The sequence below is a fragment of the Trichechus manatus genome, unplaced genomic scaffold, assembly GCF_000243295.1.
Source record: "Trichechus manatus latirostris isolate Lorelei unplaced genomic scaffold, TriManLat1.0 scaffold00172, whole genome shotgun sequence".
Classification (NCBI taxonomy): domain Eukaryota; kingdom Metazoa; phylum Chordata; class Mammalia; order Sirenia; family Trichechidae; genus Trichechus; species Trichechus manatus.
In genome coordinates, this window is record NW_004444108.1 from 954,646 (window position 1) to 977,593 (window position 22,948).

A 22,948-nucleotide genomic window follows, 5' to 3' on the forward strand; every position below is an offset into this window, starting at 1 on the left:
TCCCCACCTGATCTGGTACTCTGATCACTTGTAGGTTTTTCCTCTTGATAGTGTCCCGCATAATTCTTAAGCTTTCTTCATTTTTTTAAATTCCTTTTTCTACTTTTTCCTCAAATAAATTGGTGTCAAGGGGTTTATCTTCAATCTCACTAATTCTGACTTCCATTGTCTCAATTCTGCTCCTATGACCTTCTATTGGGTTGTCTAATTCTGAAATTTTATTGCTAATCTTTTGGATTTCTAGTTGCTGTCTCTCCATGGTTTCTAGCAGCCTGTTAATTTTGTCATTTTGTTCTTATATTGTTTTCCTGAATTCCTCTATTGCTTTGTCTGTGTGTTCCTTGGCTTGATCTGAGTTTTGCTTGTCTCCTTCCTGATCCCTTGGAGAGCTTTGTACATTAGTCTTTTGAATTCTTTCTCAGGTAGTTCCATTGCCTTATCTTCCTCCGGAAGGTTTTCTGGTTCTTTATTTTGGTCGCTTGCTGGAGCCATCTTGACCTGCTTCTTTATGTGATTCGATATTAACTGTTGTCTCTGAGGCATCAATAAGTTATTACATTTATTTATTGTATGTTTGTTTACTGTATCCTGACTTTTTGTTTTGTTTTGTTTTAATATAACCAAGTAGGCTGGGCGTATGAGCTACTTTGGTTGTTGGCATCTTTGAAACTCTCACATTCTGTCTCAAGGTGGTCAGAGCAGCTACTAGGTGTGTGAGTCCAGGAGTCTGTTTACTTTTCTTGTGGGATTGTGTCACAGGTGTCCAGTTGGTCACTGAGTGTGTGGTGCAGACTCACACCTACAGTCAAGCTGGGCAAGCTGCATAGGGGTGTTTGAAGTAGGCACAGGTATCTGGCTGCAGTGTGGCGCTATGTGTGGAGCAAGGCAGAGAGCTGATGGCTGCCCCCAGATTCTTGGGTGGAGGGCATGTCCACATCCCCTAGAGTGCATAGTGGGGGAGTATTGAAGCTAGTCTTTGGAAACCCAGTGCTGTTGGTTAGAGTGACTGGGAAGCACCACTTATTCTCAGACCCCTGTCATGGGTGGCTAGATGGAGTGGGTAGTACCACCAGCCCTCAGACCCCAGTGGGAGTGGGTGAGGCCCGTGCTTAGGGGGCAGGGTGATGTCAAATGTCATGAATCTGCAACTTCCCCTTGGCTGCTGCAGTTGCAAATGGGCTTCAGGCATATGCCCTGCTGTTCTATGCGAATGAGGGCGTGTGGTGTTGAATCAGCCCGCACAGGTCTGGGCAGTGGTGAAGAGTGCTGCAATCTGTGGACCCCTTATGCCAGCATCTGGGTGAAGGGGCAGGGCCTCCCAGCCAGCCCTGAATTCCCAGCTTAGAGGGCGTGGCAGTTGTTGAACACTGCTGGACCGGTGTTGGAGTGGAGCAGGATGAGGGGTGCGTGAGGGGAAGGAAGCACTTCTCCACTGTGAAACTCTGGAAGGGGGAGGATTATTTTGCCCCCACTACGTAGGTTAGAAGCTTGTACTTTGGCAGGTCTGGTGTTGCTCCTACTTGGTTCTGGAGGTGCGTGCAGATTTGCTGCTGCTTGGCTACACCCAATGTGGTGAGGCTCGTCTTTAAATGATGCTACCTGCCTCAGCCAGTGTGTGCTGTGCAGACTCAGCTAGCAGGACACTGGAGATCTCACGATCTGTACTTATCCATTGTTTTTGAATTGTCTCTCCTTCTACCTGCTGCTCAGTCCTATTCTTCAGCTTTGTCTTTGATGATTAGGTTCTGTCTTAGTTATCTAGTGCTGCTATAACAGAAATACCTCAAGTGGATGGCTTTAACAAAAGGAAGTTTATTCTCTCACAGTCCAGTAGGGCTCAAATTCAGGGCATCAGCTCCAGGGGAACACTTTTCTCCGTTGGCTCTGGAGGAAGATTTGTGTCATCAATCTTCCCTTGGTCTGGGAGCTTCTCTGCACAGGAACCTCAGGTCCAAAGGACACGCTTTGCTCCCAGCAGTGCTTTCTTGGTGGTATGAGGTTCCCATGTCTCTCTGTTCACTTCTCTCTTTTATATCTCAAAAGAGATTGGCTTAAGACACTACCTAATCTCTTGTAGTCCTCATCAATGTAACTGCCGCTAATCCATCTTATTACATCATAGTGATAGAGTTTATAACACATAAGGAAATCACATCAAATTACAAAATGGTACACAATCATACAATACTGGGAATCTTGACGTAGCCTAGTTGACAGATATTTTTAGGGGATGCAATTCAATCCATGACGGGTTCCTAAAACCCAAAAACAAACCTGTTCCTGTCAAGTCAATTCCAACTCATAGTGACTTTTCATAGACAATCGGTTCACTTGTTTTTTCAGGTCTTTGTTGTAAGAGGGATGATAGGAAGAGTCTGTCTATTCTGCCGTCTTGGCCTGACCTCAGATTGCCTTCTTATGGCTCCTCTGCAGGATAAAGCTCAATTTGGGACATGTCTGAAAGCTCATTCCAGCTTCACAGTACTCCCTTTGGTAGGCTTGGGCCTCTATTGCAACTGCATCACAGTTCACCACCTCCCTCTACTTAGTCTGGCCCTCTTTTCTCCCTTATAATCATTACTTAATTTATTAACTGTTCCTACCTGTTTTCCATTGGAGACATGTACTTTTAATTTACTCATTTAAAATTTATACATTCAATTTTTAGTGTTATGATTGCCCTTATCTTACAGCGCGTATTTATGTTTATATACCCTCATCGGTATCTATGTCTTCTTCTATTTGGCCCTTTCTGTTACCTCCCATCATATTTATAGATTTTTATATCTGGTGCATTAAAGTTATAATTTCTCTTTTTCTTTTTGATGATATTTTTCTTAAAGGCAACAATCCACTTAAATGGTGTTTTATCGCTCTTCTTTCCAGGATCTCTGGCAGCATCCTCCTGTGTTTGTTTCTCTTCTTATTTGAGTACTTTATCCAAGAAAGTTTTCAGTGTGAGTCTTTCTTTCGCAAATATTCTGAGGCCTTGTATATGTGAGAATATTTTTATGCCCCCCTCACTTGAATGATATTTTAGCTATTCATAATTTTCAAAAGACCTCACCCTTTGGAATGGCTGAAACCTACTAACAGTGAGGAGTTTTTCTATGGGATTCTTAGCAGTTGGTAAATACCCCACATATTTTATGGTTTGAAGATTGAATAAAGAACGAACTACCATGGCTGTTAAAATGTGGTTCCAGCAGGAGCATAGCAGTTCCCCAGATATGCTAGGAGTAAAAATAATATTCTCTAGAAGAGAGATCTTAGACCATAGCAAGACTCATAGAGCAAGGTCGAGTCAGAATCCCTCAAGAGTGGCCACAAGCTAAGGACAAATTATTACAGTATCTGGAAGGATGATACAGTTAGGGCAAGGGATAGGCATGGGGAAGGGTAAAACTGGTAGTACCAACAGTTTAAAAGTGTATAATGGAGATAGTAAGAGTATTAGGAAGAGTGTACTTCATTCCTGAGATCTAGTTTGAAACAATGCATAAGGAGATAAAAAGATGAAGAAACAGAGCCCAACTCCAGAGAAATGGCAGGCACAATACAGGAGATAGCCTTCCGGTTACCTGTAGAGTTACTGTCTTAGGCTCATCTGCCTATTTGCCATTCACATATCCTCTCCGTCCTCAAATGCCCCACACTTCCCTAACCGTGCTGCTAGGGGTGTAATATTAGGAGAGAGTAAAATGGCATCCAGTAGGGTCTCTGGAGAGGGGACATGGCTTGAACCCATCACAATCACACCTGTCCTCCTCTTCAGAAACGCTCTCTTAAATCATGTTGATGCATCACTTGACAGCTGTTGATACACATATAGGCTATGGGATAGGTTTCCTTGCAACTTGGAAACAACTAGTGGCACATTAGGAATAACTGGGATGGAGCTAGGCAAGGGCTTGTTGTTAGGTGCCATGCGAGTTGGTTCTGACTCATAGCAACCCTATGTACATCAGAACGAAACACTGCCTAGTCCTGCACCATCCTCACAATCGTTACTATATTACTATGAGCCCACTGTTGCAGCCACTGTGTCAATCCATCTTGTTGAGAGTCTTCCTCTCTTTCTGTGACCTTCTACTTTACCAAGCATACGTCCTTCTCTGGGTACTGGTCCCTCTTGATAAAATCTCCAAAATACATGAGACGAAGTCTTGCCATCCTCCCTTCTAAGGTGATTCTGGCTGTACTTCTTCCAAGAGAGATTTGTTCATTCTTCTGGCAATCTGTGGTACATTTAATATTCTTCACCAACACCATAATTCAAAGGCATCAATTCTTCTTTGATCTTCCTTATTCATTGTTCAGCTTTCGCATGCGTACGAGACAATTGAAAATACCGTGGCTTGGGTCAGGGGCACCTTAAGCCTCAAAATGACATCTTTGCTTTTTAACTCTTTAAAGACATCTTTTGCAACAGATTTGCCCAGTGCACTACATTGTTTGATTTCTTGACTGCTGCTTCCATGGGCATTGACTGTGAATCCAAGTAATATAAAATACTTGACAACTTTAATCTTTTCTCTGTTTATCATGATGTTGCTTATTGGTCCAGTTGGGAGGATTTTTGTTTTCTTTATGTTAACGTGTTATCCCTACTGTAGTCTTTGATCTTCATCAGTAAGTACTTCAAGTCCTCTTCGCTTTCAATAAGCAAAGTCGTGTCAGCTGCATATTGCAGATTGTTGATGAGTGTGGTGTGATGAATTACTTAGTATGGCCTTTCTCACCGTAGTCTTATAACTCCCACCCAAGCGACTGGACAGGGCTGTGCAAATAAGATAATTGTGGCCCATTAAGGGGATTGGTAAGTTTTGCCTTAAAAGAGAGCCAATTTCAGAACAGAAGGAAGAACCCACCACCACTAAGGAAGGAGAGATCAGCAGGAGAGACCAGCAGGAGAGACCTGCAGGAGATGGCACAGTGGGCTTCCTGGCCTACGGAGCAAGAAAGCTGAGTGCCCTTGGGCAGAGACTGAGGGCCAGGGAGAAGCCTACACCTGACCCACAAATTTGGGACTTGCCAGACTCCACAACTGTGTGAGCCATTTCCTTTATACAGTTCGTGAGTTCTGTGAGACGTTACAGCAAATTAGGGGACCCAAAGACAGAAGGGAGAGTACTGAGGGAAGAGGGAGTAGTAGATGTTAGAGACGATGGAGTGATACAGCAGCTTGGAAAAGCTGGACATTTGGGATATCTTTAACCTCTGCCTTGTAGGAACCAGCTTTGTGCTGATCCTTATAAAAGAAATTATTCATTTAATGGGCCTACCTCCAATCCTGATGCTGCATTATTCTTCATATAGTTCAGCTTCTAGGATTATTTGTTCAGCATACAGAGTGAATAAGTATGGAGAAAGGATATAAACGAATGGAAGAAATGATGAAGTAAAAGAGCTGAACAGAAGATTTCAAAGGGTGGCTTGAGAAGACAAAGTAAAACATGATGCAACGTACAAAGACCTGGAGCTAGAAAACCAAAAGGGAAGAAAACACTTGGCATTTGTCAAACTGGAAGAACTGAAGAAAAAGTTCAAGCCACAAGTTGCAATATTGAAGGATTCTATTGCAAAGTATTGAACAACGCAGAAAGCATCAAAAGAAGATGGAAGGAATACACAGAGTCACTGTACCAAAAAAGAATTGGTCGATGTTCCACCATTTCAGGGGTGGCATTTGATCAAGAACTGATAGTATTGAAGGAAGAAGTCTAAGCTGTACTGAAGGCATTGTTGAAAAACAAGGTTTCAGGAACTGTTGGAATACCAATTGAGATATTTCAGCAAATGGATGCAGCGCTGGAGGCAGGGGCAGGAATCAAAAAATATTTATGAGGTTCAGAATCTTAATACAGAGCTATTTATTTTTTAATTACATGTCCCGTTGGAGTAATATTGCTAATACTTTTTATATTCTATAGAAGAGAAAGAACAGCAGAGACATTACATTCCACCAGCATTATCTTTTGTGAAGAAATAGAAACATTTAACTTATGATTGTACTAGAGTAGTATGATATTGAAAACAACTGAAAATGATGTTTTGCCCGTAGTACTAGACAACTAATTGTGCCCTTAAAGAATAAATGAAAGGAAGATAACAACAAACACACTTCCCTGTCAATTCCAATTTCTGTTTCAGAAATTTATTTTGAGTCCTAAAATGGTGTTGGGATATAGATTTTACTCCATTTTCATTACAGCCTCGGAGCCGTACTCTGAAAAAAAGTGAATGGTGTGGTTAATTGCCCTAGGGAAATGGTTTTCTAGTTGAGAGAGAAACAGCTCTAGACGTAGAATATGAGTAAACACAAGGATGTAGTTTTTTTTTTTTTTTTCAAAACAAGAGCTGACAGAAAAAAATGCCATTACTCTATCCTTTAGAAAGTGCTCTTTGGAGGAGGGAATTCTAACATGTCACAAGTGTCTGCCCCTGGGATGGAAGAGGAAAAGCCCAAGAATTAAAATAGCATAGTTTGTGGGTTTTCAGCCATAATCTCAAAAAATCTGTTAACTAAGATCAGAGCTGAACGTTCCCTAGTTTCTTAATGGTATTCTTAGAATTTAGACTCCAATACAATGATATTAATGTTCAGCACTCAACACCAAGTGCTTTGTGGACTTATAAAACAATTAACATGTATCAAATTGCAACCGAGCATATTATAATATTGAGCACAAGGGAATGTTATGGCACTTAGTAGTGTTTATAAAAGTTAATACAACAAGCAGGTAGCACAGCTAAGAACTAATATTAAGGATCCCCAGCAGGATTCTATGGAAAGTGCATTTTGACCATAGCCATGGACATAACTCCTACCTCAGCTTCTGCTCAGGGTGTAAGAAATTGCAAAAAGGAACAGTTTTTTTTTTTTTTTTTTCAGAGTCAGCAGTCACTTATCAATATATTTTTACTTAAGCATCACAGAATCATTAAATTATCCAAGTAGAAGGGAACTAAAACTCATTTAGTCAAAAAAACAATGAGTTGCCATGGAGTTGATTCCAACTCTTGGTGACCCCATGTGTGTCAGGGTAGAACTGTGCTCCATAGGATTCTCAATGACTGAGTTTTTTGAAGTAGACCACCGGGACTTTCTTTTGAGGTAACGCTTGGTGGACTTGAAATGCCAACATTTCAGTTAGCAGCAGAGTGTGTTAACTGTTCGTGCCACCCAGGGACTCCTTCATCTAGTTAGAGCCCCAATTTTAAATATGAGGAAACTGAGGCCCAGCGAGAAAGTGATTTTCCCCGGGTTACATAAGGAGTTAATCCCATAGTCAAATTCGCAAACCTTTGGATATAACCAAAAACAGATGCTATACTTTTAAATTCTAAAAATAAATATTTAAGCAAGTGATGTTTTTCTGTAATATCTTGTTTTGTTTTGTTATTTTTTTTAACCTTTTAGACTAATGCAGATTAAATCTTCAAGATATACAGCCAATTCGCTTTTTGATGACGGTGGCATGTTTCTGATCATCATGGAAAGCAGTTTTTTTTACCTCATAGCACATAGAATGAGCTGTCCTCACTAAAGAGAAACTCGGATCACTGCCCACGTTTTGTTCCAAGACATAGAGTCTTGAGCAATAAAATCAATCAACTAGTGTTTGGTGCACAAATTCTAGGATATGATGGGTCCTGTCCTTGATGGTGCAATGATTAAGAGCTACAGCTGCTAACCGAAAGGTTGGCAGTTCGAATCCAGCAGCCTCTCGTTGGAAACCCTATGGGGCAATTCTACTCTGTCCTACAGGGTTGCTATGAGTCGTAATTGACATGATGACAACAGGTTTTTCGTTTGGATCCTTAAGCAGCTTGCAGTCTTTTTTGGGAAATAAGACAAACACACATTTAACAGTGCTCGTCCTTTTAATAAATATCCCAAGGATTTATTCCTACGACTCTGAAATGGAGTTCATGCATGGAAAATACCTACAGGGTGATTCTCAGCTCCTGACATTCTCCCTCTCAATCACTCTTCATATCCAGTCTGTATTTTGCAATTAGCAAACTACAAGTAATTTCTTAATAGCTACTACCCCCATCTGCACTCTGCATATTCCTTAGCCTATTAGGAGACTTAGTCTTCAGATGTCAGCCTCTTGAGAAAATATTCCTTCATTCTTTTAGACTAAGTCAGATTTGTCTACTACCAACTCAGAGTACTATGTACTTTTATTTCCTAACACATTATTTTGTGTTTGTATCTATATATTCCTGATTATATGATTAATATCTATCTCTCCCACTAGAATGCAGTTTCCAAGAGCAGGAAAAATTTTGTTTGGTTGCTGTTATATCCCTGTTGTTGTTAGTTGCCATCAAGTTGATTCTGAATCATGGTGAGCCACATGTGCAGAGTAGAACTGCTCCGTAAGGTTTTCAAGGCTGTTATCTTTTGGAAGCAGGTCACCAGGTCTGTCTTCCGAGGTGCCTATGGGTGAGTTCAAACCACCAACCTTTTGTTTAGTAATTCAGTGCAAACTGTTTGTGCTACCCAGGGACTCCTATATCCCTAACATCTAGCAAAGTGCCTGGCATATTAGCAAGTACTTAATAAAAATATCTGTGGCAAATTAATTATACAACTGCAGTGCAATTTAATTGATTAGGACATTTTGAATATAGGTAATTTCAGTTGTGAAGAGATGAATATTTGAAAAACATCAATTTCATCTCTTCATACAAAAGTGTTGGCCATGTCCCCGCTACTCTACCTGTGCTAGCATTGGCATCGCCTGAGGGTCTGTTAGAAAGGCAGAATCTCAGACTCCTTCCCAGACCTACTGTGTCAGAATGTGACATTTACAATTTTCCCTGGGGGCTTCCTGAGCTATAAATCAGAGATTGCAAACTAAAATGCTTTGTTTGGCCAGGCAGGTAACATAAATGAGTAACAAAAGCTGACCATTGACCTCCTCCTAGTAGGACTGGTGATAACCGTGTTGATATGGAGATCTTTGTTGTTGTCCTGCATTTTCCTTTGCAGTATTTTCCTTTCCGCGGTTGGTTTGAGGGGATTTTAGTTCTTTATCTTCTTTAGAGAAGTTTCTATCACCTCTGGAAAATCAATGACATTTATGAGAAAGCCCCACACTGGTAGCAGACACTTCACAAGGCTTTATATTAGCTTAGTGGCAGGTGTGATCAAGAGTGTAATAAAAATCAACTGAACGTTTTATTCAAATACCACTTGTTGATTATCTAACGGGTGAGTGAGCAAAGGTCTAACTAGACTGTTATACAATATCTGGGACTGGAGTTTCCATCCAGGATAAAAGTATGTTTTGTCTCATTTTACCTGAGCTTTCCATGTCATTGATCTTTTTGTGTTGACTAATGTTCTGATGATAAAATTAGGAACTTTTTAGTTATTCTTTTCTTTGAGGCAAAATAGTAATTTGTCTTCCAGAACACCAAGTAAATAGCTTGGATGACTCTCTCTATCCTTCAATAATCACCTGCTCTCTGGATAGCAAGCCATTCACCTAAGTAGAATTTACTTTAATGCTTTAGTTTCATTGTTTCCATCTTGACTGTGACAGGATTTTTATACCATGTTTTATTGTCCGCCCCACTTGACATCTCTAGTCCTTCTGCATTACATAATCTCTGCATTCAGCTTTATCCTTTTGTGTCAATTATTTCTCTTCAATGTTTCCCAATTTACCTTTTCTATTCAACAAATGGAAACCCTGGTGGCGTAGTGGTTAAGAGCTATGGCTGCTAACCAAAAGGCTGGCAGTTTGAATCTACCACGTGCTCCTTGGAAACTCTATGGGGCAGTCCTACTCTGTCCTATAGGGTAGCTATGAGTCAGAATCGACCTGATGGCAACGGTTATTCAACAATACCAACTTGTCTACCTACTGCTTTTTTCCTCATCCTGGAGAGTTAGGGGCCCGAGTCTATTCTCTAAGGCACTACTTTCTTTTAAAACTTTATCTCATCCATCCATCCATTCATCCATCCATTCATTCATCCATTCATTCATCTATCTCTATCTCACTTTGTCTTTTCACATGGATTGATGAAATATCTTCAAAAATTCCCCCACTCCAATCAATCTTTTGCACATCAGCCACAGTGAGTTTTTAAAATAGAAATCTGATCACACAAGCCTGTCTCTTGTTGAAAGTTCTTTAATTATCTCTCACTGCCTAAAGAATAAAACCGAGACTCCTCATTTGAAATGCAAGCGCCACTGTATTGCATCTCCTGCAGGACCTTCCATAGTTACATTAGCCACCCCTGCACTGCTTCTGATCTCTAAATGGGACACTCTTTGCCTTTGTTGTTGTTGTTGGTTAACTGTCGAGTCGGCTTTGAGTCATGGTGACCTTTGGTATTACAGAATGAAACATTGCCTGGTCGTGTACTATCTTCATGATAGTATGTTTGCATCCATTGTTGTATTTTGAGTGCCTTCCAACCTAGGGGGCTCGTCTTCAAGCACTGTATCAGACAATATTCTGTTGTGATCCATAGGGTTTTCATTGGCCAATTTTCGAAAGTAGATTGCAAGGTCTTTTTCCTAGTCTGTCTTAGTCTTAATCTTCTTCTGTCTTTGCCTTTAGTAAGTGGCTTTTCCTTTGCTAAGTGGCACACACCATTTGCTTCTTGTCTTTCTCTATCCTCTCCCCTGCCTGTTTTCCCAGTGGAAGATTTTCACTTCACACTTGCTTCAAGAGTGCAGTTTCTGAAGACTGTCACCTTGGATTCCAATCCTGGCTCCACTACTTGCTAGTTCTGGACCTTGAGTAAACTGCTCAGCCTCTCCATGCTTTAGTTTCCTCATCTGTGAAACAGAATAGTAGTAGTGCCCACCTCACTGAGATATTATGAAAACTAAATGAACAATACATACAAAGAATTAACCATGTGAGCACACAATAAATGATCATAACTAAATATCCATAAACCTTTATGAAATATTAATATCACAGTTTACTGTATATTTTTAGTGAGCTTGGGGACAATAAAAAGACAAATCTACTGAGATAAAAGGTTGTAAATAGAACAAAGCATTCCAAAGCCGAATATAAATGATTGAGGACTACCAGTTAATTTGTATCAATCATTTCTGTTCTCTTTTGTTAATTAGAATAATAAACACATAGTTTTTTAAATCCAAGATTAAAATGAAATGGATTTAAATTGATGAATATTTATACTGGGAAGAAAGACTAGAATGTAAAAGTAAGCATCACGTAATGACTCAATGGCTTTTCCAATCTTAGCTGAACATTTTATTGGGTATTACTAACATTTTGAAATGTCAGGATAATTCTACTACATCTGAGGAGATTAAGGGAATGGAGATTTGACATTATACAAACTCCAATGAACGATATAAATACTGCATCACTTAGCCTAGGTATACTAAAGATTTTGTGGTCTCCCGGACCAATTACTTGAGTTTGAGGATTGAAGTGGTGCATAGGGTCCTATCCTAAGCCATGTTTAGGATCTCAGGAGACACTGATGATAGGAGAAAGTAGATGCTTTCAGCTGTTTTCTGGAATGCTATTTAAATCTCTAGTTGGCTTTGGGACCAGATCATACTTCTATTTAAAGGGATGGTCTGGGGCAGCTAGAAAGAGCTCTGATACTATGATACCCAGAGGATTTCATGGTTGGGAACAGCGTATAATGGCTGAGATTTAGTGACCCCATAGCTTTAAACAAAATCAGGCTCCATTCTTGACAGTTTGCCAGAAGAGAGCAATGCCTGGAGCAATGTCAGGTGGGCACCTCCTAGGCTTCGCCAGAAGCCAGTGTTGGCATCCTCCCAGGGCCAAAGCTAAATTGCTTGGCTCCTGTAAATCACTCTGGAGGATCAGGAGCTAGTCACTGTCCCATTGAGTTATTGCAAAAACCAGCATCCTGTTGAGAGTGAAAGTGGCCAGTCATTTCCAAAGCCCTGATTTTCCCAGGGCAAGAGCAGAGAGAGGGACTGTTCCTGGCAAGCTAAGTCCATCACCCTAAAAATGGAGTGAAGAGAGAGTGTGATTGCCAAACAAGGGGTAAACAGATTTTGTAACAAATAATTACTCCCTCCTTCTCTTTATGTCTTTCACTCTGTTTATCTGTGCCCCTCTCTTTATTGTGTACCTACGACTTCTATCTTAGTATGTTTAAGTCTATGTATGGTGCTCAGAAGACCAATGTAATAATAAAAATTCCCATATAAGCAAAAGAACCCCCCTTCTGTTAAAGTATCACTACGTTGAAAACTACATTATAATAACATCATCTGGTAAGATTGCAATATGTATAAAGTCTCTTGTATTGGATTATTAATATTCACTATAATGCGCAATGCTTTAAGTATGTTTGCAGTAAATATTTATTTTCTATAGATACATCTACATTTACTGTGAGTCTGAACATGATTTGTCTCTTTTGTTTTAAACTTTTCAATTAGATGTTTATGTGTGAGGATTGAAACATAAATTTAACTTCATTTCCTCATGGTAAAATCTGTCAGTGTGTTTTTTAATTCATTCATTCAATAACATTTAATGACTGTCAATGCAATATACTAAGCACTGTGAACTTTTATGTGAGACACGAAGATAAATAAGATGTGGTCTTGTGCTCAAAGTGCTCACCATCTGTCAAAACCTTTTTCTAAGTTAAGAATACATATCTCCCTCTTAAAATGATAATTGAATCTTAATGTTTACATTTGGTAGAATCTTCTATGATCAGCAATAAAATGCTTATAATATGCTTATGTCATCATCTAACTATCTATTTAAATGAAACTTAAATATTTATTTTTCCTCACTTCTACTCCTGATCACATCCTGGCCATCTTTTCTGTGAAGCTGAGTCCTCCAATGGTGGCTATTCCTGAACATGAAACTCTTGATTCCAAAGAGGTAAATGTAAGATACACTTGGGGATCCATTTATCCACTTATATTTAAAAATGAACCAATCTGATTTTTTAATAGTGTTAATCAAATCATCTTTTTTTTCCTTTGAAATAATCAACTACATTGACCCACCCTGTGTTGTTCAGAAGCATCTAATAGCTAAATAAATAAATTCCTACTGCTTTCCAAAGTGGAAGGTGGTACTAGAGTTCCCCATACGTGTAGCGCCTTGATCACAAACCAACTCCTTCTATCCTGAGTGTCTGCCTTTGTGATTTTCTCCTTGAGAGTTATATGTGAAACCACTGTTGTCTTCTTTCTCTAGAGAGTCATGGATGCCTCATAATACAAATGGTGTGTCTTTTGGGTCAGAAGTCACAGGGCTTCCCATGGTATCTCATTTTTAGCTGCACTGAATGATGACAGCTTAGCTGAATGAGCAACACCCCTTCACCTCAGAAGTGAATTTTCCATATGGCATGTGTCATATTGGTAAAAGCAGACCAGCTCAAACATAGCATCCAAATTTGGTGAAAATGTTTAATCACTTTCATGTTTTGAGCTGACAAACAAAAATAAATAATCTCCTTTTCTTTTTATGGATGCTACCCCAAAGAGACAAAGAAAAAAAATTGCTGTAAAGAAATATTCTGTCTATGGTTTATTTAATTTTTTATCAAGAGCAAGAATAATTGAGCAGCATCTTCTCCAGCTACATCCTGTCAGATAAAGCAGAAAATATGAGAAAAAAAGAAAAAAGTTATAAAGATTTATCTTGAAGTAGGGAGTGGATGAACATACTCATTATTCCAGATACCCTCACAAATAAAACATGCTCAGTTCAATTTTGCAGCCTCCAAGTTTAGAAAACAAAAATAAAACAAGCATAATACAAAAGAGAGCAGAAATAATAAAATTCTGAAGGAAGGCCTAACTTACTTGAATTTTTTTTCCCAAAACATTTTTTCCCAAATAGGGGATTTTATCTTACTTTCATGAACTGACTTATCCCTAGTTCTGCAAATTATGAGACCTCTATCGTATGATACTGCTGTGGCTCTGTGCCATAATATTAGTCATTAAAATATAAAGGTATATTATAAATAGGTGCGGATTTGTATCCTTGACCTGATTATTTAAGAGAATATCCTAAAAATACTGGTTTAATGATTATGGACATTTGAAAGACTTTTGAGACATATTGCCCAATTGATTTCCTGGAAAATTATAGCAATTCACCCTCCCAGAAGTGTGTGATAGCCTGCCTTCCTACACACTTCTCAGCTTTGAGAATTATTATAATTACCAATTTCTTAAGAGCATACTATGTGTTGGAAACAATGTTACACACTTTATGTGTATTATCATACCTAATCTTCACAAAACATTGTAAGTTAAGTGCTATTATTATTCCCATTTTACAGATAAGGAGACTGAAGCCGAGGGTAATAATATATTGCCTAAAGTCAAATAGCTGTGAGGTATCTGTACAATCAGGAACTGAATCCAAATCTGACTGCCTTGGAGCCTGTGCTCTTAGTTAAGCATTGTACTGTGTCTAGTCTTTAAATCTTTCTCCCTTTTTAAATCATATTTCAAATTATTCGCCATTCTGTAAGGTGGAATTATTTTTTCATATTAATTTATATCTTTAAAATTCTTTAGTCTCTTATTTTTGTCTATTTTGTTTTTGTATTGTGCATTTTTCTACGGTATGATAATACTTTTCTTATTGAATTGTAAACTCCCTTTATGTATTAAGGATATTAACTCTTTGTCAAATGTCTTGGCCCTTTCAGTGTGATGGTAGAAAATTGTGTAATAGCGAAAAATTAGATGCAACATGTTTGTTCAAAATAGAAGAATAGTTGAATTAAGTTTTGCACATTTCATATCAGTGTAAAAAAAAATTACATATTCTCGTTCTTTCAAACGCAATAATTTTGGCTCCAGTTCACATAGGCTATATCTACACAATAAGGGGGTATCTACACAATAGGAGAAAATTGGGTAGTTATTTAAGTAACTGAAAACACCCAGTTCAGCTAATTAAAGCTAAATTAAAAACCTCTGAATCTTAGGGGAAAGATTTTGTGTTGCAAAAGAGAACAGGGTAACTATTGAATTTGCATTGTTTTTGCATCAATTCTCCACCTCTGGAGGCTAAACTTAAAATTAAGCTAGCCAAAAAACATCATTCTGATAAAATGTCAAAAATTATTTTGACCCCAGTTTCGGAATATATGAAAAAATCATAAAAGAAACTAAAGTTAGAAGTTTGGCATTTATGAGAAGCAGTGAGTTAACTACTGTTATTATAAGAAAAGTAAGTAATTAAACAAAAGGACCTTTTATGCTTTCAGCGTGCTGTATTTTACTCTTTAGTAATATTGGTACATTTTGTAACATTTTGGCAACTTTTTACAACTCCTTATGACATACGGTCAGACTGTAATACTGACTTGTGTATTTCCCCCAAACCCTTTCTTATTTATTTACATATAAAACATTAACCAAAAAAATGTCATTTTATAAAGCAATTCTGGTCTTATGACTATGGCCTAAGGAATAAACTATTCCAGTTACAAACCCAATACAAATAAAGAATACGGAAGAGCCCTTCACTGGATCTCAGAATTTCCCCTGGGTTTTTCTTTCATTTCCTAAAGACAGTAGCCTGTCTTTCTCACTACCAGACTCTGTTTCTAGAATCCAATCATGCTATTTGTAGATGTATAGTTTGTTGTTGTTTTAAAATAAGTTTGGAGATTCCTTTAAATGCAAACAGGTTTCAGGTTTATCTGACTTGACTGACCCATCATTTCTATAGCTCACATGATTTCTACAGTACATTTAAAAGGAACTAACTCAAAACAACACTTCCACTTATCATCTGGCTCAGTGGTTCTCAACGCTGGTGGAACATTGGAATCATCTGGTTCATTTTTTAAACGTACCAATGGCAGGGCTCCAATCCAGGCAAATTATATCAAAAATCTCTGGAGGTGGGCATAAGGCATTACCAAAACCAAACCCACTGCCGTCGAGTGGATTCCAACTCATAGTGACCTTACAGGACAGAGTAGAACTGCCCCATAGGGTTTCCAAGGCTGTAAATCTTTGCTGAAGCAGACTATCAATCATATCTTTCTCCCACAGAGCTGCGGTTAGCAGTCAAGAGTTTTAACCAGTGCGCCACCAGGGCTCGCCGCAAACCATAAGTATGTTAAAATCTCCCCCAGGTGATTCACAGGTGCAACAAGAGTTGAGGTCCTTAAGTTTTCGCTTCTTCACTGGCAGTGTAGAAAAGCCAATCAAATCAGTTTTTCAATCTTGGTACATGAGCCCTAGGCTGATTTTATTTTCAATTTGAGGGTCAAGGCAGGAATTTCCCCAGGGAATCATTAATTGATTTCCAAAAACTTGATTAGATGCATTTGATTCTCTGACCTTTGAGATCACCTTGTTAATAACACAACTTGAGAGAGAATCATTCACTAGGGGCTGACAAAGCACATACTAAGCAAAATTTTCTTCTGTTTTCTTATTCCTTCTCTTTGCAGATTTTTGATAAACATTTAAGGGTTGGCAAGATAACAACCCTGCCAACAAGGTGACTATGACTGATTGGCTGTTGTGGTGAAATATAAGCTTTTGTGCTCATTTTATTTTGAATTTCAGAACCCCCATTGACATCTGAGGTTCTAATCTTATGAGACAAACATCCCATTCCTCTGTCTTTATTCTACAGACGAAAACATAGAGAACAGAAAATCAGTGACTTGTCCAAGGAAGCCATTCTCATTTTCTGGTTTGATTCAAGAGTGAAAATGAGGTTGTCAAGTGGAATGGATACACTCTATTCCCTTCAGGCAATTTTCCATAAATATTATTTCTCAAATTCAAGCTTTGATAAAATTTGGGTTGCAAAGAATTCAAGGTAATAATCTCAGGCAAGAACTTGGAATCTGGATATTATTAATGACTAATTAAAAGCAGATTCATATGCTTTGATAGACAACTGGCTAGAGGGCCAGGGTAAATTTGTCTTATAAAAATAAAGGCCCCTAATATGAGCACCTGAATGGATAGTCACCTTGTAGAGGCATGTAGGTGGGCAAGGAAATTCCCCAGAGTTTCCTATCCCCAGATTTGGCAGGAATGGGCTCATCAACATGTCTCGCCTGTGTTATAATTGCCCCACCTGGTTGACAGGGCCTGAACTGAAATCTGAGGGGCTCTGACTCCACTGTAGGCAATCAAAGAAACAGGTCACACTTATTTTTCTCTTCTAGGGACTCAGCTGAATCTACAGAATGGGTGGAGGTTTGACAGTTCTGGGCTTTGTCCTTCAAAGTCATCTCACTAGCTTAAAGTTGAGTTTGGTATTGTAATGAGTCATTGCAAAGCTGAGCAGAAGTTAGGAACTATTAGAACTTACATCTCCTCTGTATGGAGGCTTGGGAAGATTATTTCAAGTTGTTCAAGAGAAATAAACAAAGGAATAAGACCAAGGTTAATAATTGTTTGGAGCTGAGGTCATCTAGATATTAGATGATTTTGACCCTCAATTCAATATTGCACTCTCTAGAGTCCACTATACCTGCATTTTCTATCTATCATGCTACTTTATAGGACCTTAATTACTGAACGTTTTATAGTTTCTGGCATACGGAGAATATATTTTGATACTAGATTTTGTGTTTATACACCAAAGTTAATACTGAGAGGCAGAAATACATTTAAAATGTTTCAGGAAAAAATGACTATCCAACCTATAAAAATATTATATATTTTCTGGAAATGGCTTTTTGTTTCAGATACATAAAGTCTGATCTGGTTTCATATTTATAAGAACATAAATATAGATCACTTTTAGGAAATTACAGCTTTCATTTGGCAAGAAAGAGTATGCGTAGTTCTTTTGAATTAAAAAGCAATGAAAAGTAAATTTACACAGTACATTCTTTTAAAAAATGCTTCCTGTAACATTAGCTTAAAGTTTCACAAGACTACATCACTTATTATCCAACGTTAACTCCAAGCAGAAAAAAAGGAATTTGACTCCAACCTTAGTTATGATTTTCTAAACGTCTTATTAAGTTCTTTCATATCTATATTTTCTTATATCCAAATTGATGTGTTGTTCAATTGGCAGTTTCAAAAAATATTAAGCCTTAACTGCCAGGGTGCTGGTCTGAAAATAAGGGCTATTTTATTATTGCTTTTCATCTTTCTTAAATGTCCACTTTTGTTTTTTCCCAAGCTGTTTAGCACCTTACCTATACTGAAATTAGCAAAGGAGAGTGAAGACTTCACAAATTGTCTAAAAAATCATGACCCTACCAGTCACAGCATAATGCATCATTTTGAACCAGCTGCTCAGTCGTGGTGCCAAACATTACTTTGATCCGCCAGTGGGTTCAGGTAGAGCAAAAAAATAGTGTGCTGAGTTGGCCGCCATGGTGTTGTGGAGTAAACTACCTGTTCCTCTTCAATATGATTTAATTTTCCACATAATTATAGAATCTTATATTTGAAATGGAACAGAGATGGTATTTAGTTCAATATTTTACTTAATGTTAAAATCCTGTCTACAACATCCCCCCTTCTATATTTTCTGTTTAAATCCTTCTGGTAACAGAGAGTTTACCATCTCACAAGGCAGAGTCAATGTATGTTTTAGTATGACAAAAACTAACGGTTATAGCAACAAAACAGATAGAAAACATTGACCCAACTGAGGTTCAGTTTTGAGTAATGTGGTCTTGGGCATGATATTGAATCTTTTTGAGCCCTGGTTTCATTCTCTGTAAAATGAGATCAAAGGACGATGTAAAGAACTTAGCATATAAAGTAAGTAGCATTTGATAAGTGTTAGCCATAATGCTGCTGATAATGACTTCTTTAAATCTCTTGTGATATTACATACTAGATGTTGGTGGTACTTTCAAAAAGATTAAATGAACAGCAGTTTTTATTTGTTAGGGAAAAAAAATTCAATTTTTTTTCCTCCCTTCATTCTAAAACTTCAGAGGATCCTAGATGATGAAAGCTATAACTCTTCCTATATCGTGACTCTTACTTGGCCATTCTCAATGGTAGAATAAGTCAGTGCAGTAGTGGTGGTGCTATCCCCTTGTCTCTACCTCCCTCTTCTAGTCTAACAAATGCTGTTTCTCCTAAATGATGCAGAACATACCCATGTTTAACAGCCCTGCGTATCTGCTTTGGCCATGCCATATTCAGGTTTCTTTTTTACTTTACTTACTTCTTGCACATAGCTCATGTTCTGTTTGGAGCTGTCTGTGAGCCACAACTCCTTCAGACCACTCTGTCTTCATCCTATGATCCTGCCCTGGGCAAAGCAGGCAGAGTTGCCTACAGAAGAGCAACTGGCTGCCATCTTTCTCCACCAGCCATTTTGGAATACTCCATTGTCAGCCATCATTTGGTACCTGGACAGAGGAAGTTCTAGTTGTCTCCTTCACTGGTGTCATTCTGTCACATTGTTCCAATTGGACTAACGTTATAGGACTAAATTTTTCTTCTGGCCTCATCTCTGATGCTTTCTTTTATACTTTCTTTCTTCTGTTGTATAATCTGCCTTCATAGTTGCCAATACCCAACTCCACTCAGTTCAGTTTATCTTATCTGTTCCAGACAGTCCAACCCTATCAAACATGAACATACTGAGACTGAATGAACAAAGGAATTATTGTAATCACGGCCCTATGACATAACAACATGACAAAGCTGATCAAATTAATATATTAAAAATCAAGCAAGAAGTTTCTTTGCTGTCTCTGTCTTTTCTAACGCTCCATTTTGTAAAAGTTGGGACTTAATCCAGTCTCTGTTCACTTCCTCTCCTTGTTTTAGTTGTTATGTTTTAGGGAATGATGCTGGCACTGCTAAGGAAAGGTAAGGCAGTAGCCAAGTGATTGAAGGGTGAGGGGTGCAATTTGGCAGTTCTGTTCCTTTAGACTGCACTAGCCCCTCAAAGCTTTCCTGACCCTTTGGAGGAGACCAGGACTGCTCCACCTCATCTCAAGGGATCACAGTCTGGTATGAAGGTGCAGCTGTGAGTCTTTATTATGCCATTAACCGTGTAACAGGAAAACAGCTACTGAGGGAAGAGAAACAAATTTTTCCTAGTATAAATCATGCTTTATATGAGATGCTATGCCCAGACAATATTAACGTGTAACTTTTCAGGGGTATTTATTTTTTCTGAATTTATTCATCTCCATCAACCTGACTACTGTATTCTCTTATTTTGCAGCAATGAAGTTGGAGCAGAAACTGCAAACACAGGCTGCTGAAGTCTCTGGAATGCTGGTGCTAACCACTCACTAGATCTAACTTTTATTTTTCTCAGAATGAGTGATCCCTTTATGAACTGCAATGTAGCAGTGGAACTAAGAAAATCACCCTACTAACACCCAGCATAGGAGAGACTCACTGACAGCTTCCCGCACCACTATTAGAGCCTTACTGCCTTCTATCAAGCTGAGAGCAATACTAACATACCCCCTATACTTAGCAGCCAAATAAAGAGGAATCATGGGTAAATAGACGAATGGCTTTGACTATTTTTCAAGACTAGTTTTACTTAATGTATACATTACTTAATCAGGTTCTATTCACATTTTTGTTTCACTTTTTTAGGTGTCAAACAAACAAACGTTTTATAAAGAGTCTGATTTCAGGGAGGCTCTGATATTCAGGGGTCTGTTGGGGAGATCTTGAACATGAGAAAGTTGGCATTTACCCTAACATATACTGTTTTCCTGTCCTGTTTGGCTTCTGTGCTGCCGAGACAGGCTGTGTACTGGGGTGGTCCTGTGATGCTGAGCATCATGTCACTGGAATGTCTCTGATATCACTGTCTCTGTGCCCATCACCATGTGATTCTTGTGAAGGCTACCCAAAGTCAGCTCCTACAATAATCTGTGAACAGAAGACAGCGGAGCAAACTACACAGTGATGGCAGTCCTGGGAGACCACTTTCCAGCATAACCGACACCCACCACATTGGCCACATTCATCTCTTTCCCAGATGTCAGTTGTTTCCCATCAGCCTGTCCTAGCCTCCTCTAAGTGGTTTCCTTCTTATCTCCTTCTGCATAGCTGGGAAGCCCAGGATGACACACAGTAAGGAAAACACAGCAGTTCTGGTTCTCACCTCTTAGTCGCAGAGGAGACTTAGTAAAGCTCTCTGCTCATCCCTCTTCCTCCAGACAAAAACTACTCTACCAAACTGCTTTGTTGTTAGGTGCCGGCGAGTCAGTTCCAACTCATAGTGACCCTATGTATGACAGAACAAAATTCTGCCCAGTCCTGTGCCATCCTCAAAATTGTTGTTATGTTTGATCCCATTGTTGGAGCCACTGTGTCAATCTGTCTCGTTGAGAGTCTTCCTCTTTTTCACTGACCCTCTACCAAGCATGATGTGCTTCTCCAGAGAATGGTCCCCCCTGATAACATGTCCAAAGCATGTGAGATGTAGTCTCGTCATCCTCACTTCTAAGGAGTATCCTGGCTGTACTTCTTCCAAGACAGATTTGTTTGTTCTTCTGGCAGTCGGTGGCAGTCAGTATTCTTCCCAACACCATAATTCAAAGGCATCAATTCTTCTTCGGTCTTTCTTATCCATTGTTCTGTTTTCTCATGCATATGAGTCAATTGAAAATACTGTGGCTTGGATTGGGAGCACCTTTGTCCTCAAACTGATATCTTTGCTTTTTAACACTTTAAAGAGATCTCAAACTGCTTTGGATTATTATTAATCACTTTAGATTATTATTAATAATAATCTTTAGCATTCACTGTGCTCTTGCGTCAGGCACCATACCAAGTGCTTCACATGAATTTAATTTAACCTTCCCAATGAGCCTGTGAGGTAGGTAACATTAGTATCCATGTTTAGATTTGTGAGAACAGGTTCCAAATGGTTAAACCAAGCTGGTAAGTGGTGGAGGCAGGATTCAAATCCAGGTAATCTAATTTTAACTAAGCCATTTACTCAATCACTTGGCCAGTCATTTTTCCATTCATTTTTGGATCTTAGGTGTAGAAGGTTGAGTTGGCTACACTCCTCAGTTCACAGCAGATTGCTGTCATTGGGCAAGGCCCTCTCGTTTGTACTTGTTGTACTGGATAATTGATTATCTTTTACAATTTCTGTCTTCCTTTCCTCTGCCATAGGTACATATTCTTATGTGTTCAGTGAAGGTCTTTTGCTTATATATATATTTTTTGAAGTTTTGCATTGTTTTTGTCTGCATGTGTTTAATAAATATAAATGGTATCATGGTCTATATTCTGTCTCTTCTTCTTTTCACTCACCGTTATGTTTTTAAGCTCTATCCACATTGCTCTGTAGATGTCTAGTGATTGTTTCTTCACAACATATAGTGCACCCTTGTCACGTTTCACCTACCCGCCTCTAGTGGTGTTGCCTCCAGGTCCTCTCTACCACAAAAGGTTGTGATACACATCCTTCCCTGAGCCGTTTTGAGGACCTTTGTGAGAATTTCTCTGGGATGTCATTTTAAGGACTAAGGTGTGCCTGACCCAAGCCGTGGTTTTTTATCAATCGCCTTATATGCATGTGAAAGCTGGACCATGAATAAGGAAGACCGAAGAAGAATTGATACATCTGAATTATGGTGTTGGTGAAGAACATTGAGTATACCACGGACTGCCAGAAGAACGAACAAATCTGTCTTGGAAGAAGTACAGCCAGAATGCTCATTAGAAACAAGGATGGTGAGACTTTGAATCACATACTTTGGGCAAGTTATCAGGAGGGACATCAGGCTTTGTAAAGTAGAGGGTCAGCAAAAAAGAGGAAGACCTTCAACGAGATGGATTGACACAGTGGCTGTGACAATGGGCTTAAGCATAACAGTGATTGTGAGGATGGCGCAGGACCAGGCAATATTTTGTTCTGTTGTGGAACTGACTTGACGGCACCTAACAACAACAATAACATATATGCAAGACTAAATTGTTTAGTCACAAGGAAGGCATGTACTTAAT

The 22,948-nt window shown here is 38.9% G+C and overlaps 1 protein-coding gene across 1 annotated transcript in view; it reads left to right on the plus strand.

Moving 5' to 3' along the window:
- Positions 1 to 20,280, plus strand: part of MLIP (muscular LMNA interacting protein) — a 167,965-nt gene extending 147,685 nt beyond the window's left edge. The window contains exons 13-14 of the mRNA XM_004386818.2: positions 12,852 to 12,905; positions 20,187 to 20,280. Coding sequence (XP_004386875.1) covers positions 12,852 to 12,905; positions 20,187 to 20,192 — 60 coding nt within the window. The 3' untranslated portion in view covers positions 20,193 to 20,280. The remainder of the gene's footprint in view (positions 1 to 12,851; positions 12,906 to 20,186) is intronic.
- The last annotated feature ends 2,668 nt before the right edge of the window (positions 20,281 to 22,948 follow it).